This window comes from Ochotona curzoniae, unplaced genomic scaffold (assembly GCF_017591425.1).
Source record: "Ochotona curzoniae isolate NIBS_2020 unplaced genomic scaffold, NIBS_Ocur_1.0 scaffold_3890, whole genome shotgun sequence".
In the NCBI taxonomy this organism is placed as follows: domain Eukaryota; kingdom Metazoa; phylum Chordata; class Mammalia; order Lagomorpha; family Ochotonidae; genus Ochotona; species Ochotona curzoniae.
This window is the reverse complement of record NW_024467115.1, coordinates 40,806,111-40,822,741: the sequence shown is the minus strand read 5'-3', so window position 1 is coordinate 40,822,741 and position 16,631 is coordinate 40,806,111. Positions and strand designations below refer to the sequence as shown.

Below are 16,631 nucleotides of genomic sequence, written 5' to 3'. Positions count from 1 at the left end.
CAAGAGAACATCTTGAAGTATCATTTGTAGGGCGGGTTTGGAAGAGGCAAATTCTTTTAGCTTTTCTTTGTTGTGGAAGAATTTTGTTTCATTTTCAAAGACAAAGGAAAGCTTTGCAGGGTATGTTATCGTGGGCCAACAATTTTTTTCTTTTAGAATCTGGAATATGTCACTTCATTCTCTTCTTGCCTGTAGAGTTTCCTGTGAGAGATCTCCTGTGAGTTTAATTGGCATGCCTTTATATGTCATTGATTTTTTCATGTGTACATTTAAGGATCTTTTCCTTATGTTCAATTGGAGAGAGCTTGATTATCAAGATCTCTTTTGGTCAATTCTGTTGGGAGGGGCCCAACACAGTAGCATAGTGGTTGTCCTTGTCTTGCACACGCCAGGATCCCACATGGGCGCTGGTTCTAATCCCGGCTGCCCTGCTTCCCATCCAACTCCCTGCTTGAGGCCTGGGAAAGCAGTCAAGGATGGCCCAAAGCCTTGGGACCCTGCACCCTCGTGGGAGACCTGGAAGAGGCTCCTGGCCCCTGGCTTCAAATTGGCTCAGCTCCAGCTGTTGCGGCCGCTTGGGGAGTGAACTATCGGATGGAAGATCTTCCTCTGTGTATAACCGCCTTTCCAATAAAAATAAAGAAATCTTTAAAAAAAAAAAAAAAAAGACTGTTGGGAGTTCTGTGCTTTGTCCCTCCGGGATGTTGTTTCCCAATTCTTTCTCCAGATTTGGGAATTTTTCCCTTATTATTTCATTAAATACCTTTTTAAACCCAACTTCTCTTTCTATACCTTCTGCAACTCCCATAACTCTTATATTTGGCCTTTTAATAGTGTCTTTCAATTCTTGAATACTTTTTAACTTGACCCAGCTCTGCTTCCAACTTTTTGTTTGTTCCTTCTGGTGACAGGAAATATCTTCCAATTCTGAAATTCTTTCTTCTGCCTTCTTCATTCTATTTTTGAAACTATCTACTTTTAATTTGCTCCATTATATTCTTAAATTCTGATATATCAACTTTCATTTGAGTCATTTCCTGTGTAACATGTTTCTTAAATTCCTTGAATTCCTGCATTACATACTTCTTGTTTTTGATAGGAAGCTTTGTAACAAGTGTTTTGAATTCTGTATCTCCCATTTTCTCGATGTCTTCCTCATTTACCTCTGAGGTTGGCAAAGGGTTTTGCTCCTTTGCAGGGGAGTCTTCAGTAATATTCATTGTGCCTCTGCCTCCTCTTTTGCTCTTGGTCATTGTACTTCTGGTTAGCAGATTCTCCTTGGGGCAGGTTTTTAAGTTCTATCACCCACGGTTCTATGGTTTGATTTAACTTATTGCAGTTGGTACTTGGTTCTTTGTTTGCAGTCACTTGTGCCACTCCCTCTAGCAAGTTCCAGGTCTGGGTTCTTATGTTAGATTTCCACCATGGTCTCTGTGGTCCCAGCTGTTGGCTCTCCACTCTTCACCTCCTGTGATACTATGTTGGGTCTTTTCCATTGTCTCTACAACCTATTTTCCCACTTCCGGTTGAAGCAGGTCCCAGGATTAGGGAGACACCAGATGTCCTATATAGCTAGGCTGTTGGTTGTGCTGATATTGCTGGAAACTGTTAGCCTTATGTTTGAGGGCCACACGGAGCTATTTTGACCAGTACGATACCAAAGTTGATGTTATTTTCCTGCGGGACCAGTGCAGTTCACTGGGCTGGGTGAGTTGGCTGCCAGCTCAGTGCATGTGCAGTTCCCTGTTGTCCCTGCAGTCTTTGTCTTTCCACACTGTACAAATTGTGTCTGATGTGCCACTCCTAGAGTTCATGATCTGCTGGCCATCAGGTCCGAGGGCTATTTGGACCCATCTTGGATGGAACCTGTGGGATGCCATGTTGTTGCAGTTCATTGAGCCAGAATTGAGTTCATTCCCAGCTCAGTGCGTGTGCAGTACTGTGCATAGCCTTTGCCTCCCTATATAAAATGGTGCCTGATTCAGCTCTAGGGGGCTGACTGGGCTTTGAAATCTACACGTCTGGGTCCTGCTGCTCTGTCTCTGGTCTTGATCAAATCAAACAGATCGGCAGGACAAGCCCAACTGGACCTGCCAGCCATGAGGCTCACAGACCCAGCACTCACTGCACAGGCTGGTCAAGGCTCTAGACCAGGTGACATGTGCCCTGCTGGACCCTCGTGCCCAGGGCTCATAGACCTAGCCCCAGCTGTGCAGGTGACCGAGCACCCAGGCCAGGCAGCCTGAGTCCCATCTGACTCCCTGTTGCTGGGGGTCACGGTTCTAGCACCCACCTTCCCTTGACTCTCATGGCTCACCTCACTTTGGTATCTACCAGCGGGGGCTGCAGCCTGGGTCAGACCAGCCTGCTCCCAGTTCCAGCTCATGTGGGTGGGTTCTGCATCCCCGCCAGCCCCCAGTTCTGGCCCTGATGTGATCTGGCTGGTGTTGCAGCCCGACCTGGCCCCTCCTTCATCCTGTCCTGTTTCTTAGATCTGCCAGTGGATATGATGAACTGGCCTAGCCTGGCCTGCTCCCTGATCTGACCCACACCTATGCCAGTGGGTATTGTAACCTGGCTGGTCTGAGCTGCTCCTTCCCTTGGTTGTTACGTTCATCTGTAAGGACTGCCTCCTGACAAAGGAGTTTCCCGAGCTGGTCTATCAGATCTCCTCCCAATGGCAGATGCTTCTCACACTGTGTGTTTTGGCCCAAGTAGACTTTGTCTACTTCTTGTCCTGGCAAGAACAGTAGCCTTGCCCAACCAGCTCAAACCATTCCGGTTTTCACTCTTGGGTGCTACAGCCCAGCAATACCTGGTCCATACCCAGACACAGCTCTCATGCGGTTCAGTGCGAGGCGAGACCTAGCCAATCAGTACTGTTACCCATGCTGGTTCTCATGCATGCCAGTGGGTACTGGAGTCTAGCACAGTCTGGCACTCCCCAGACTCAGTCCACACCCATGCTGAGGGAAACTGCAGTCATGTCCAACCCAGACCACCAACCCCATTCTGGCCCTTGTGCTCACCGGTGGGAACTCCCACCTAGCTAGGGCTTCCCATTAACGCTCCACCCAGGCTTGTTCTCAGCCACAGCTCTTACACGTGCCACTGTGGTTGTTGTTCCACAGGCATGAGAACCCATACGCCCCGACAGATTCTGCCTCCAGTCCTGATTCACTCACATGTTTCTCAGTGTTATGGTCCAGCCACACGTTTCCCATGCACCGTTCCAACTCTTACTGGTGGGCACTCCTGTCCAGCCCTAGCAGGAATGCCCCCATCCAGCCTCATTGTGTGCCTTTCATGGTCGATGCTGACTGCTCCAGTTCAGGCCTCATTGGTGAACTGGTATTTCAGTCTGGCCCTTAAAGATCCTCCCATCCCCTGCTCCAAACAACTCAGTCTCAGCATCCCTGCTTACCTGCTAGAACAGTGGTAGTGTCCATGGAAGTCTCTTGGAAGTCATTCATCACCTGGACACGAACGCTCAGGTTTCTGCACGCCCCAACCTGTGCCTACCACAAGATCCTGTATAGGCCCACACCCCCAAGTTCCCAAAGCATATCACCGGGCAGCCGGAGGACTTTGCCTGGCACCAATGGTGGCCTGGCTGCCTGACCCAAGATGGCACCAGCTGCATTTCAGCAGCTGGAGGGGTGAAATTCTTGGGTCAGGAGGCTAAGCTGTGCTCCCTCCCACCAGCTGAAACTATGTGCAGCTGAGTGGTTTAGTTTTGACTGGAATTTTTTATGAAACAGAAAATTTAGAAATAATAGTTTCATTGAAATAATCATCTTATTTTTAAATGAATTAATTTAGTAACTTCAGAATTTGCTTCTCTAATCTACAGGTTTGAAAAAAAATTTGAAAGAAAACACAGATCTGCCAAGATTTTTACATAGATTGAAACAGATTCTTCCTTGAGAAGAACCAGTGCTGGGCGTGATGGGCCTAGGCACTAGTTGTGATGTAGGCATCCCGTGTCTAATGGCCCAACTACGATAGTCTCCATCCCATGAGCCCCTGGGGTACCTGGCAGGCAGGAGGCAGTACCCCAGGCCTGGACCCTGCCACCCACACTGGAAGCCAGGATGGAGTTCTGGCCGCTAGCTAGGTTTGGCTGAGACTGGGCCATTATGGCTACAGTGACCAGTGGGTGAGAAATAACCCCCTTTCGCCTCCTCTCACTGTGTGGCTCTGAGACCTGTACCCACTGATCATGTCTTCAGGTCCACCTGTTGACACACACAGGATGCTTGTATTTGAAGGTTTGTTTTTTGTCAGACACATCCTCTCTTATTTTGCTGCTTGTCCAAGTAGGAAGCCATGTTAATGGGTTCTGTACGAATACTTCTCTCAGACACCTGCTTTGAATCTGTTTTGTACAAGTTGCAAATATGAGAGATGCTTCTTTCCTGGGTTCCCCGCTCTGCTTGTTGGGAAACTCCACTTGGTGTTGTCCATGCGTTCTTTTGATTGGCTCACAGACTTATCATGCGGTGAGGCAATACCCAAGTGCCGTTTGAATACTGTGTGACTGTCCGGCCAACTTCTCCTTTCTTCTTCCTAGAGCCTGTGTGTGTTCACACCCCCTGGGTTGAAGGAAGGCAGGCCCCGGCTCATCCCCGCTGGGCCCATCACCCAGGGCACCACCATCTCTGCGTATGTGGCCAAGTCAAGGAAAACGCTGCTGGTGGAAGACATCCTTGGGGTAAATGATTGTGACTCCTCGTGACACTTTTAACCTGCTGGGTGGTGTTTAACTGAAAAACAGGATAGATTTTTTTTTAAAAAAAAAAAGACTTATTTATTTGAAGGACAGATTTTACAGAGAGAGAGAAAGAGAGACAGAGAGGTCTTCTGCTGGCTGGTTCACTCTCCAAATGACACAGTGGCTGGAGCTGAGCCAATGTGAAGTCAGGAGCCAGGAGCTTCCTCCTGGTCTCCCACATGGGTGCAGAGGCACAAGGCTTTGGTCCATACCCCACTGCTTTCCCATGCCATTGGCAGAAAGCTGATCAAAAGTGGAAGAGCCAGGAGATAACCTGTTGCACATTTAGGATGCCAGCACTGTAGGCAGAGGCCTTAAATGACGTGTCACTGTGCCAGCCCACTAGATTTTTATATTGTAGTTTAAGCCATCTCATCTTTAGTCAGCAACGAAGCAGTTCACACACACACGTATATGTATGCATGAGTTTATGTGTAAACTCTATTTTTGTGCTCAGAAAAGTTATATTTTAAATACCGCTACGAGCTGCGTTTGGGCAATTCTTATTTCAGTGCATGGCAGTATGAATAGCACAGAAATATTTTTAGCCATGTTAACTAAATGACTGCTGTTTTGTGTCTCACATCTTGCCAGGATGAATGAGAGTAGAGATGAGTTAGCTACTCCATTTGGCAAATGACTCCAACTTACGATGGAGTGCTTCTGCCATGTTTCAGAGTGTTGGGCAGGGCCACCTGCCGGCTGCCAGGCTGGCCCTGACTCTGAGACCAGCCAGCCTTCGGGAAGGTGCTGGGTGGTCCTGACTCTGAGACCAGCCAGCCGTCGGGAAGGTGCTGGGTGGTCCTGACTCTGAGACCAGCCGGCCGTCGGGAAGGTGCTGGGTGGTCCCGACTCTGAGACCAGCCAGCCGTCAGGAAGGTGCTGGGTGGCCCCGACTCTGAGACCAGCTGGCCGTCGGGAAGGTGCTGGGTGGTCTCGACTCTGAGACCAGCCAGCTGTCAGAAAGGTGCTGGGTGGTCCCGACTCTGAGACCAGACAGCTGTCAGGAAGGTGCTGGGTGGTCCCGACTCTGAGACCAGCCAGCCGTCAGGAAGGTGCTGGGTGGTCCCGACTCTGAGACCAGCCAGCTGTCAGGATGGTGCTAGGTGGCCCCAACTCTCAGACCAGCCAGCTGTCAGGAAGGTGCTGGGTGGTCCTGACTCTGAGACCAGCCAGCCATCGGGAAGGTGCTGGGTGGTCCTGACTCTGAGACCAGCCAGCTGTCAGGAAGGTGCTGGGTGGTCCTGCAGAGTCCCAGATCTTTTCATATCTTTCACACATTTCCAGGAGTGCCAGTCTGGCGGGTGCATGTGCAGGTATGACCAGAGTTCAGGAGAATCAAGTGTTTAAGCCTGTTTCTTCAAAGTTAGTGCTTTCTGTAGAGCCCAACAAGACACCATCTTGGGGATCACTGAGAACGGACCCGGGTACACACACACTTGGTGAAGTGGTGTGCTGTGACAGCCACCAGTGCGCATAAGAGGGCACTTCAACACATTCAGGGGAATATGCAAGCATTGGGTTTTGGATGCCAAAAGAAAATTGAAATCTGTGCATGTGAGGATCATAGAAAATTCATGCAACATAAGAAAAACCAAACCAAAACAACAACAAAAAAATACCTATGCATGGATTCTTAGTTTTTTGCTCCACAATAGCCTCCAATTTTCAATTTGATTTTCATGGCCTTTTTTAAAGTACCCTTATATATGTGAAAATTTTAAGACAGTATCACCATATGTAATATACTTGAAAAATGACAATTACAAGTGCATACTCTGATGTAAGGAATTGGGGCTGCAAAAGCATTAAATTGAACTTGTGAAATTTAGGCTTTAATTTAATTTTGCCACGGATCACCTGTATGAATTTCAACAAGTCAGCTAACTTGTTCCATTATGGAAAAAAAGAGAGCAAGCAAGAAAGTAAAGTTTAAAGTAGCCACTGTGTTTATTCCTGTTTGAAAATGACCTGTTGTGTATGCAAGCTTCAAGTGATCTTTACATTAAAGTATAGATCTATAACATTGATTCGTGAGGAGATTCCAGTTTATGCCTAATAGTTTCCAGAGGCAGCAGAAATGCAACAGGGGGAATTGCTGTTTGTCACATTATTTCATTGTCTCCCTATATTTTCTTTGCCTGATTGGTCCAAGCCTGGAAATTTATGAAGTGGAAAAAGCAATTTCCTTTCTTATACTAAGTAATTTATAATCATTAGATGATTTGAATGCTTAATATGGGCTTTGAGATTCAACTATAATATCTGTAATTAACTTAGCATTCTGTATTGTTTTCACCTTGAAAATAGAAGACAAGTGTATAGGTATTGTGGTGTGCGTATTGGGAATGATGTTGATATAAAGTTACCTGTGTGAGATCCTCAGATGAAATGTGGCACGCTGAAGATGACACGCAGCACCTCACGTGATTACTTAGCTTATTGCATGAAGTGTTTAGTACTTACCAGGAACATTAAGACATTGAAGGGGTGAAAGCCCCGTGTCAGTATGGGTTAGCATTGCCAAGTGTGTGAAGCCATCGTCCTGTAACTGACCTCGGAGAAGATGTGCCTATCTTTGATGACAAAGCCACGGCCCTTTGTCATGCATTTCCCCCTCTCGCTTGCTCTCAGGATGAGCGATTTCCAAGAGGTACGGGACTGGAATCAGGGACTCGTATCCAGTCTGTTCTTTGCTTGCCCATTGTCACTGCCATCGGAGATTTGATTGGCATTCTCGAGCTGTATCGTCACTGGGGCAAAGAAGCCTTCTGCCTGAGTCACCAGGAGGTGAGGTGTTGCACTTGGCTTGTTCGGGGGCGGGGGGGTTAGCTGTGCCTCCCCCACGGAGGGTGCCTTTGCACAGTGCTTGAGTGGGTGCACGCGTTTGTAATGTCACAGTTGGCCTGTGTCCCTAAAGTTACCCAGGGTTTTAAAAACCTGCTTTTCCTGTTTGGTTTTGCTTGTCTGTAGAGGGAACTGATGAGATTAGAAATGTGATACTCTTCTTTCTTCTAAGAATGCACTTGTAACAGTAAAAATATGCCACACTCGGAGCTTTCACTTCCTGGCTGTCATTACAGCTTCTCAAAGCTAGAGGATCCAGTGCAGTGTCCAGCATGCTTGGAAGAGAGCAAGCTTCATTCACTAGTTACTGGATTGGACTGGCTCCCTAGTGCTATACCCAACTTGATCACAGCCCATGTGAACCAAGTCCCCACCATAGCTGAGCTGCCCTGTCAGCCTCCGGCACCTCTGCGGGGCCTGTCTCGTGGTGGACAGCAGTTGAAATGTGTTACGCGTGCATCACAGGGAAGGTTTAGAACCTCTCCAGTGGTGTCTACGCTCTACTTTTACTTTTTAGAGATGCCTTATCGATTTCAGGTTATCATTAAAGGCTTTGTTCAATATTACCTTTTGTTTTAAAATCATGCTTTCGTGATTTTCATGCCTTCAGAAACAAGATTGTCTTTCTGTTATCTTAAGACAAATGAGCAAATATTAAACTTAAGTAAGTCGGAGAGGAAATATAGAAACTTGTAAATGTTTGGCCTTTTGCATCTGTCACAGCAAAGTTCAGTGGCCCTAGATAAGCCTTCATGTCCAGCGATGCTAGTCTTCTGTCGGGATGCATGTATGCTGCTAATGAAAACTTGTCTTCTATATAAATGTTATTTTTAGGTTGCGACAGCAAATCTTGCCTGGGCCTCGGTAGCAATCCATCAGGTGCAGGTGCGTCTTCGGCTTGGTTTTCAGGGGTGTAGCATTGGGGACTGGAGTACAACATACATCGATTTAATATATTTCTAAGTACATTTAATTTTTTTACTTTTTATATGCTCATGTGTTCTTTATCTAACCTTGGATATACTGAGAATAATTATGGTTCACACACATTTATATATAAATGAGAAATTTTGAAATTGATGTCTTGCTAAATTGTTTGCTTTTAATTGAGAACAAGTATTCACAGTTTCCTATATCGTATCCTTATGATGTATTTCCTAAGAAAGTTTTCCTCTCGACTAAGTGGTATCTAAAGAGCAGGTGGCTCCACTGCTAATTAACCCTGAAATTAAGATTCACAGTTTCTTTATGCCTCCATTATAAAATGTCAGACCCCTAGCCTGTAGGGTTTTGTGGTGATTAAGGGAGACACCAAAGGCCTTAGAAGCCTTATTGCTGTGTTGAGCACGTTGTAAGTTTCCCAGAAACGTTAGTATGTCTCTGTGTTACAAGGCAGGTGATTGTGCTGTCCCGTTACTCAGCAACTGCTGTGAGAGATGTCCGGGACATTTCGTTAATCAGTGAGCAGAGAGCTCTTAGAATTAATAGCCACCGTTTTCCATGGCAGGTGTGCCGAGGTCTTGCCAAACAGACTGAACTGAATGACTTTCTCCTCGACGTGTCAAAGTAAGTGCTCATTTCTCAGCGTGGTAGCTCTCGCTGATCAGCCACGCTCTGGCAGGGAGGGCCTGCTGGCCAGTGCAGCCCGTCACTGCAGGCACAGCGTCGCCGCACGATGCTTGGGTGGAATGGCAGGTCACGCTGCGGACCCCACAGTTCTGTTCTCACCGTGTTCATCTCACAAGTCAAGGCTTACAAATGGACATGGACGTGCAATGATCTTGCCTTCCAGCCTGACCTGTATTTGCTCAGTTGACTGACTTAGAATACATTAAAAACAAGCAATAGCTTGATTTTTTCCCAAGAGAATACTGATGAGCATAGTAGAAGAGTTCTAGTTTTGTCATGCTGTCAGTAAATTACAAACAGTGTTATTATTTAAATCTTCTTGTTTGTACTACCTCAAGCATCACTTTTGAGAAAAATACTCTATTTCTCTGAAGATTGACCTGGAAGAATTCTCGGGCTGGCAATGGAAGCCATTATAGATAATTCTTAAATTCTGAGTTGATACTGCTTTTGCTTTTTTATGGAAGGGAGACCCTCTGTGTATTCGACCCAAATCATTGATTACTGAAATGTAAAAATATCAGAATATGGTGCTTCAGGGTCCTGTCCTCCTGCAAACTGATTCAAGAAATGATAGACTTGATCTTCCATGGTCTCTGGCAGCCTCAGTTTTGTGTTTATTTCTGAGACAGAGCAGGGAGAGTTTGTGGTGCAGCAGTTGAGAGCCTGTTTGGGACATCCGCGTCACACTTGGAGAGCAGCTAACTTTGAGTCCCCTCTCTCCTTTCTATCGCAGCAAGCTCTTGGAGGTAGCAGGGTTCAGGTACTCGGATCCCCTGCCAGCAGCCAAGGAGCTTTCATATCCACTCCTGGCCCCTGGCATCAGCCTGGCCTGTCTCAGAATTTGTTTGAAAAGAATGGACAGTGGGAATAGGTGGGGACTCTCTGGTCACCGAAGCCAGCCTTCTCTCAGCAGAGTTGAATAGGATGTCTCTGGGACACACGGTAGCAGGGCTTCCAAATGCGTAAGGAGGAAAGCTGTGAGCCTTTTCTGGAATGTGCGGCAGCTCTCTCAAAGTAGCTGAATACCTCATCCTCTACTTTCAATCCATTTCCCTCAGTGGGACACTGATTCACTTCACCATCTTTGTTACACATCCCTCAGCATGTAGTGTAATGAAGTGCATTCCAAGTTCCGGGGGCTGCAAGCTAAATAATTCTCCCTTTAACTAAGGGAAAATTGCATTACTGTAAGTTATCATAATTGTGAGTATGTTGTTACATTTCTCCAAATCTAAGCTGAAGGCGTTAGCTAAGCCTGGAATGCTGATGTTGAGTGCTTCTCACTTTCCTGTGTGTGTGCGTGCGTGTGTGTGTGTGTGTGTGTGTGTGTGTGTGTGTGTGTGTGTGTTGACTTTTTACTGAGTGTGCACTTTAAGGCATGTGCCATACACCTCCCAAACAGACTCGACATTCGTAAATAGAGAATATACATTTTGTTTCTGTCTAGTCATCTTTATTATTATTAGTATTGTGATGTTTCTCATGTTCATTGCACTGCTCTCTCAATTCAGTTTGTTATTTTAACATTGTATAGCTTTCAATGATAATTTACATTTAACCTATTAATCAGGCTTAGCCGACTTCAATATGAAAGTTGTGAATATAACTATTAAATATTCATGTGTGATTTTTGCGAATTGCTTGAAGCTTCCTCTTTGCATTGATACATTCCAATGAAGTAAGTAACAAATGTATTCCCAGAGAATAGACTTTTTACAGTAAGACATAACTTTCATTTATCTCTTTGAGACTACATCATGAATTGTTCCCTCAAAAGTTGCAAAACGTAACAACTTTATGCTTTTTATTTAATTATGGGCAAAATCAGGGAGTGTATTCCAAGTTTAAGATGCACTGTGATCTAAATCTGATTACTTACATGACTTACGTTTTTATTTTTCCAGAACGTATTTTGATAATATAGTCGCAATAGATTCTCTACTTGAACACATAATGGTATGTTGCCATCTGTTTTGAGATTATTTGATGTGGGAGTCCTGATGTATGCTATAGCATTCGAACGTATTGGTGTGCACGCCTTTTGAAACATTGCAGAAAGCAGTACTTAGGAATCCACTCTGGCCTGTCTGTAGTCCCACAGGTGATTTGCCAGGATTTGCACCCATTCTAGTGGATTCTCTTTTCAGCTTCCTTGCAGTGCTTTTTGAAACAACAACAGCGACAAAAAAAAGTCCAGTTTTGGGTGTTAAATGTCAGAATCCATTGCTAAGTCAGATAGCCTGAGATATTTATCTGTGGCTTAAGCTTTTACATTTAGATTTTTTTAAATCTGTGACCTCTGTGTCCTTATTGACATAATATTCTAATGGGGCAACGAACGTAGTCGAGTGGCAATATAGGTAAAAATTGCAGTAATGATCTGGGCGGTGCTAGAACATGATATTAGAGGAGTGAGGTTGGGTGGGAATTGTCGTTGTCATGGAAGCGAGTCTCGCTTGCCAGGTGGTCCTTCAGTCTGCCTCCGTGTTTTTCAGTGAGGTAAATCTGCCATTGTGGAGAACGTTTGTCTTCACATCAGAATGTCCTGACCATCACAGATAGGTGAAGGAAGCCTGTACTGTTGGGACAAGTGGAGATGCACCCACCTGTTTTCAGATGTCCGCTGGCCAAATGGGTCAGCTCCTAGTGGTGAATTAATGAGTTAGACTTTACACTGATTTTAAAACTGGTTTTCAGCTGTTTATATATTCCCTACCTTATCTGACAGATACTTAAATTATCTTAGGAGAATCAAAAGTGGGAATTTCTGTCTTGTATTATTGGAAAGTCCTTGAAGAACAAGGTTTCTATGAATATGGGACCTGATGGCTCAGATTGTATTTTCAGGAATATGTCTTGTTACTTCTGTAAATACTTACTCTCTGAGGGTCTTTCATACTTGATGACACTCTGCCCCGTTTCCTGGAAGGTGTATAGTTTACTGGTTATTCCCATGTCCGTAGCTAAAGAAATCTAAAGCCACACACATGCATGGAGGTTGGACAGTATGCTCCTGAATGAACATTGGGCTGTAGCAGAAATCAGAAAGAAGACATTTCCTGAAACAAATGAAAATTAAAATGTAACGTATCAAAACATACGGAATCCAAGTCAAGAAGTGTAAAGAGAAAAGTTTGTAGCAGTGATTGCCTACAAAGCAAAACATGGAAAAGTATCAAATAAATAATCTAAAAATGTGTCGCAATGACCTATATAAACAAAAGCAAATCAAATCCAAATTAGTTGAATGAAAGAAATAACAAAGTAGAGAGGAACTAAACAAAATATAAATTAAAAGTGCGAAAGTTAGTGAAATGAACACCTTATTTATAAATCATTGGCCGAAATAACAAAGAGAAAATTAAATCCATAAAATCAGACGTGAAAGAGCAGATGTTATAACTAATGCCACAGAAATAAAAAGAACCATTAGTGAATATTATGAATAACTTTGCAACAGATTTAAACATTTAGAAAAAATGGATAGATTTATTGACACATACGATCTACCAAAATTGAGACATACAGACTTGGAGAACCTGGATAGATCAGTAACCTGGATAGATCAGTAACCAAGATTGAGAATGGATCAGTAATAGGGTCCCAACAAGGATAACTCAGAACCGGTGGCTTCATGACGAACACCGTGACACTTTGAAGAAATTCCCATCCTGCTGAAGTGACTCAAAAACAATCGAAGGAAAGGCATCCATCAACACTCATGCCAAGAGATCATCATTACCTTAACTCCAAAACTAGGGAAAGATCTCACACACACACACACTCTCTCTCTCTCTCTCTCTCTCTCTCTCACACACACACACATAGAGGGAGCTTTGGCCCCTTATCCTTGATAATCATGAGGGTTTTTCTCTTTTCCTCTGACCACCAGGTAGCCCTTGATCCTCTTGTACGATTTTTTTGTTTTGTTTACAATAGGTGTTTCTCTTTGAGAATTCTTCATCTCTGAGGAATAATTTCATGGCCACATCTATATAATAAAAATTGACAATATTCTCAATATAGGTAATTATAGCGTCCATGACATAATTATAGGCCCAACTCACTAAGGAAAATGGGAGATGTTAGGCACTGGAGAAATATTTTTGAAGGACATAAACAAATGAGGAAATGAATATACTGGCTTTCATCTAGAAATTTAAAGACACATGTTTGTTATAGAAGCATTGGGGATATATATACTGGATCCATCTTTTGCTAGCCGTGTGAAAGTGGGTCATACTTCTCTCAGTGTCTCAATATGTAAATAGATAGCATTTCCCCATGACTTAACATTGGTATGGTGAAGAATAAATAAATTGATGTACCTGAAGCATGTAAATGCATGATGAACATGCAGTGGTTAACGAGGTGGGCCTCAGCTGGAGATGGACTCTTGGCAAGCTGGGCCGGTGGCGGCTGACAGCAATGCAGGTGTCAGCTCTTTGTTCTTAAGTTTATCAGCTGCCGTTAACTCGAAACTGTGGCTTCGTGATACAGCATGTCTTATATTTTTGTATCAGTATCCTTCTTGTTGTGTCAGTGCCTGTGCAGTCAGGGTGTAGCCTAACTGACATCACTGTGTTGTGTCAGTGCCTGTGCAGTCAGGGTGTAGCCTAACTGACATCACTGTGTTGTGTCAGTGCCTGTGCAGTCAGGGTGTAGCCTAACTGACATTACTGTTTCTTTCATGATAAAGTTTCTGTTTTCTCCTTTGCTAACTTTACTTTGTCATTTGCCTTTAGATATATGCAAAGAACCTGGTGAATGCCGACCGCTGTGCCCTCTTCCAGGTAGACCATAAAAACAAGGAGCTATATTCAGACCTTTTTGATATTGGAGAGGAGAAGGAGGGCAAGCCTGTCTTCAAGAAGACCAAAGAGATAAGGTATAAGTGATACGGCATGTCCGCTGCGCTGAGTCCAGACGTGCAGGTGTTCCGGCATCCACTTTCCTGTACCTATTCGCAGGTGTGCTGGCAATGCTTGTCATACTGTGATATCATTCCCACCAGGACCCGCCTCCTGAAGGTAGTACTTCTGGGAATGACATTGCAGTGCCAGCGAAACCGCGCCTGGAAGCTTTAGCGTCAGTCCTGGAAATGCCCTCTTCCGGAGGCGGTCCTTTTGGAAATCTTGTTGGAAAATCTTACTAGTGCTCCCAGGTAGGTCAAGGTACGCTCCACCTGGCGTCTGTAGACTTTCTCATGATTTGGAGCAAGAGGGAAGTCAAGCAATTTGGCCCCCATCCCTTCCCAGCCCGTGCAGTCTCTCATGGTCCGGATGGTGATGGAAACTGATCTGGTATCCTTGTAACTGAACCAGTTGGTTAATCGCTTGTGCAGCACGCTCTGGCTGCACCATGAAGCCTCCTTTATTATTAAAATGGAATCTATTGTCACTTTGAATGAGCAGAGCAGAAATGATATTGCTGGTGGAGGTGGGCATGGTGGCTCAATTGTACCACAGCCTGGATATCCATAAGGAGCACTGTCCTGGAACGTTTAAGAATTAAGCTCAGCATTCAAAATTTAAAGATGCTGAAGCATTGGCATTCCTTTGGCTTTCTGTATTTTATTTACTTTTTGATAGGATACCATAAAGCTCTCTGGTCATTACAACACGCAACTAACATATTGTTCCTTATTTAAGAATTGTCGTTTGTTGGAGCAGTTTGCTGTACAAGGAATTAGTGCCTTTAGAAGTGTGTCTCACCAGGGGCAATTCCAATTTTCTTTCCTTGACTCGCAGAGCCTGTATTCCATAAAGATACTATAAGTTTCAGAGTTTTTCAGAATGAATGTTTTTGAGTGTATCAGCTGTGTATGTTCATTTACTTAAGGCAATCTCTTGCTGAATGTCTGCGTGCTCCTTGGCACTTCTGTTGCATATCTGTATTTCTGAGTGTAGGAGGAGAAGCAAAGGTGGCTTGCTCTCACTCTGATGACTGGACAGGGTCAGCGTTATGTAAGGGGATCAACCCTCTTCTAACGGGCTTCTCGGGAGACCAGCAGCAAAATACACAATCTGAATACAATTTACAGCTCCGACCGCCCCAGGCCGAGACAGAGAAGCATAAATCCACGCACAGGCTGTGATAGTCTAGGTGCTCCTGGCACTCCGGCTCACTGTGCTCTTTTATTCAAAGCCAGAAAGCAAGTCAGCAGACCGCTTACATCCTGTGCAGTGTCTGATTGGCTCTTCAATGGTCTAAGTTCATTCTCTTGTGTCCTTTTCCTTTTGAGGTCTCATGATTCCCTGTTGAGTGATGCTCTGTTTCAACAGGGATTATTTTGTATCAGGTGAAGAGTTTGTATGATGATTACTTTGAAATGTTGAAAAATTGATGTTGTGGCTAATAAAATTATAGAAATAAGGGCATGTGTAGTGATAATGGGAAAATTATTTGTAAATATGGGAATGTGGTTACAACAGAAAAAATATTGACAGCATATAATAAAGCAGATAATGCTAATACTTTGATTGCTTTAAAAATTAAAAGACAAAACCCCTAGCAGTTGTACATCATACTGCAAATGGAGTAAAATTCAAGGTCTCGGGGAGACGGGAGCTGGGAGGTGAAGAGCACAGAGGTGTGGGCCCGCCTTCTAGCTTACTGTGCTGCTAATGTGTTAGGAATGTTGGCAGGTTTTGAGCTCCTGTAGACGACAGTTCACACCTCATTGAGAATCTGCTGAAACTTAGGTGGTGGCATTTTCTAGATTAAAAGATGCATTGCAGTGGATGGGGTTATTACTGGTCAGTGCAGGATCATGCTGGCTGATTTTAAATTTCCGTTTATACTCCAATAACTTTTAGTTCTCTCTTGAGAAAGGTTCTCAAGTGATCAGCTATACAATGACTTTCTGCTTTATTTTTGCTTGTTTTGTGAGAAGATGGTTTAGGAGTTGTAAATGTAATGCTAATGTGTTTGAAGCAGTGGTTTTTACTTGATAGTAATGAATTGTTTCCAAGTGACTTAGCAACATCTGTGTTTAACTGGCCTGCCCCTGTCTTTCGTGTGTGCAGATTTTCAATTGAGAAGGGCATTGCTGGTCAGGTAGCCAGAACAGGAGAGGTCCTGAACATCCCAGACGCCTACGCTGACCCGCGCTTCAACAGGTGAGCAGCGCTGCCCGTCCAGGCAGGGGCGCCCTCGGGGTGCTGCTTGGCCGCCTCCTCTCCAGGGAGCCCCAGGTCTCTGTGTTCTTTCTTCTTTCACGGATTCTGTCACCAGCAGTCAGTGGGATCTGATGAATAGGGAGTTCTTAGCCATGAATGTAAGATAGCACCCAGCAAGAGATCCTTGAAACTTTGATTTCCAGAGCTATTGTTTCTTTTGGTTGATCATTTTAAACATTTATTTATTTCTTATTGGA

At 44.5% G+C, this 16,631-nt stretch overlaps 1 protein-coding gene across 1 annotated transcript in view; it reads left to right on the top strand.

Annotated features, from left to right (window-relative positions):
• PDE10A (phosphodiesterase 10A) overlaps positions 1 to 16,631 on the top strand; it is a 222,857-nt gene that overhangs the window by 159,068 nt on the left and 47,158 nt on the right. The window contains exons 6-12 of the mRNA XM_040965377.1: positions 4,574 to 4,714; positions 7,409 to 7,564; positions 8,456 to 8,506; positions 9,129 to 9,187; positions 11,158 to 11,209; positions 13,999 to 14,141; positions 16,282 to 16,374. Coding sequence (XP_040821311.1) covers positions 4,574 to 4,714; positions 7,409 to 7,564; positions 8,456 to 8,506; positions 9,129 to 9,187; positions 11,158 to 11,209; positions 13,999 to 14,141; positions 16,282 to 16,374 — 695 coding nt within the window. The remainder of the gene's footprint in view (positions 1 to 4,573; positions 4,715 to 7,408; positions 7,565 to 8,455; positions 8,507 to 9,128; positions 9,188 to 11,157; positions 11,210 to 13,998; positions 14,142 to 16,281; positions 16,375 to 16,631) is intronic.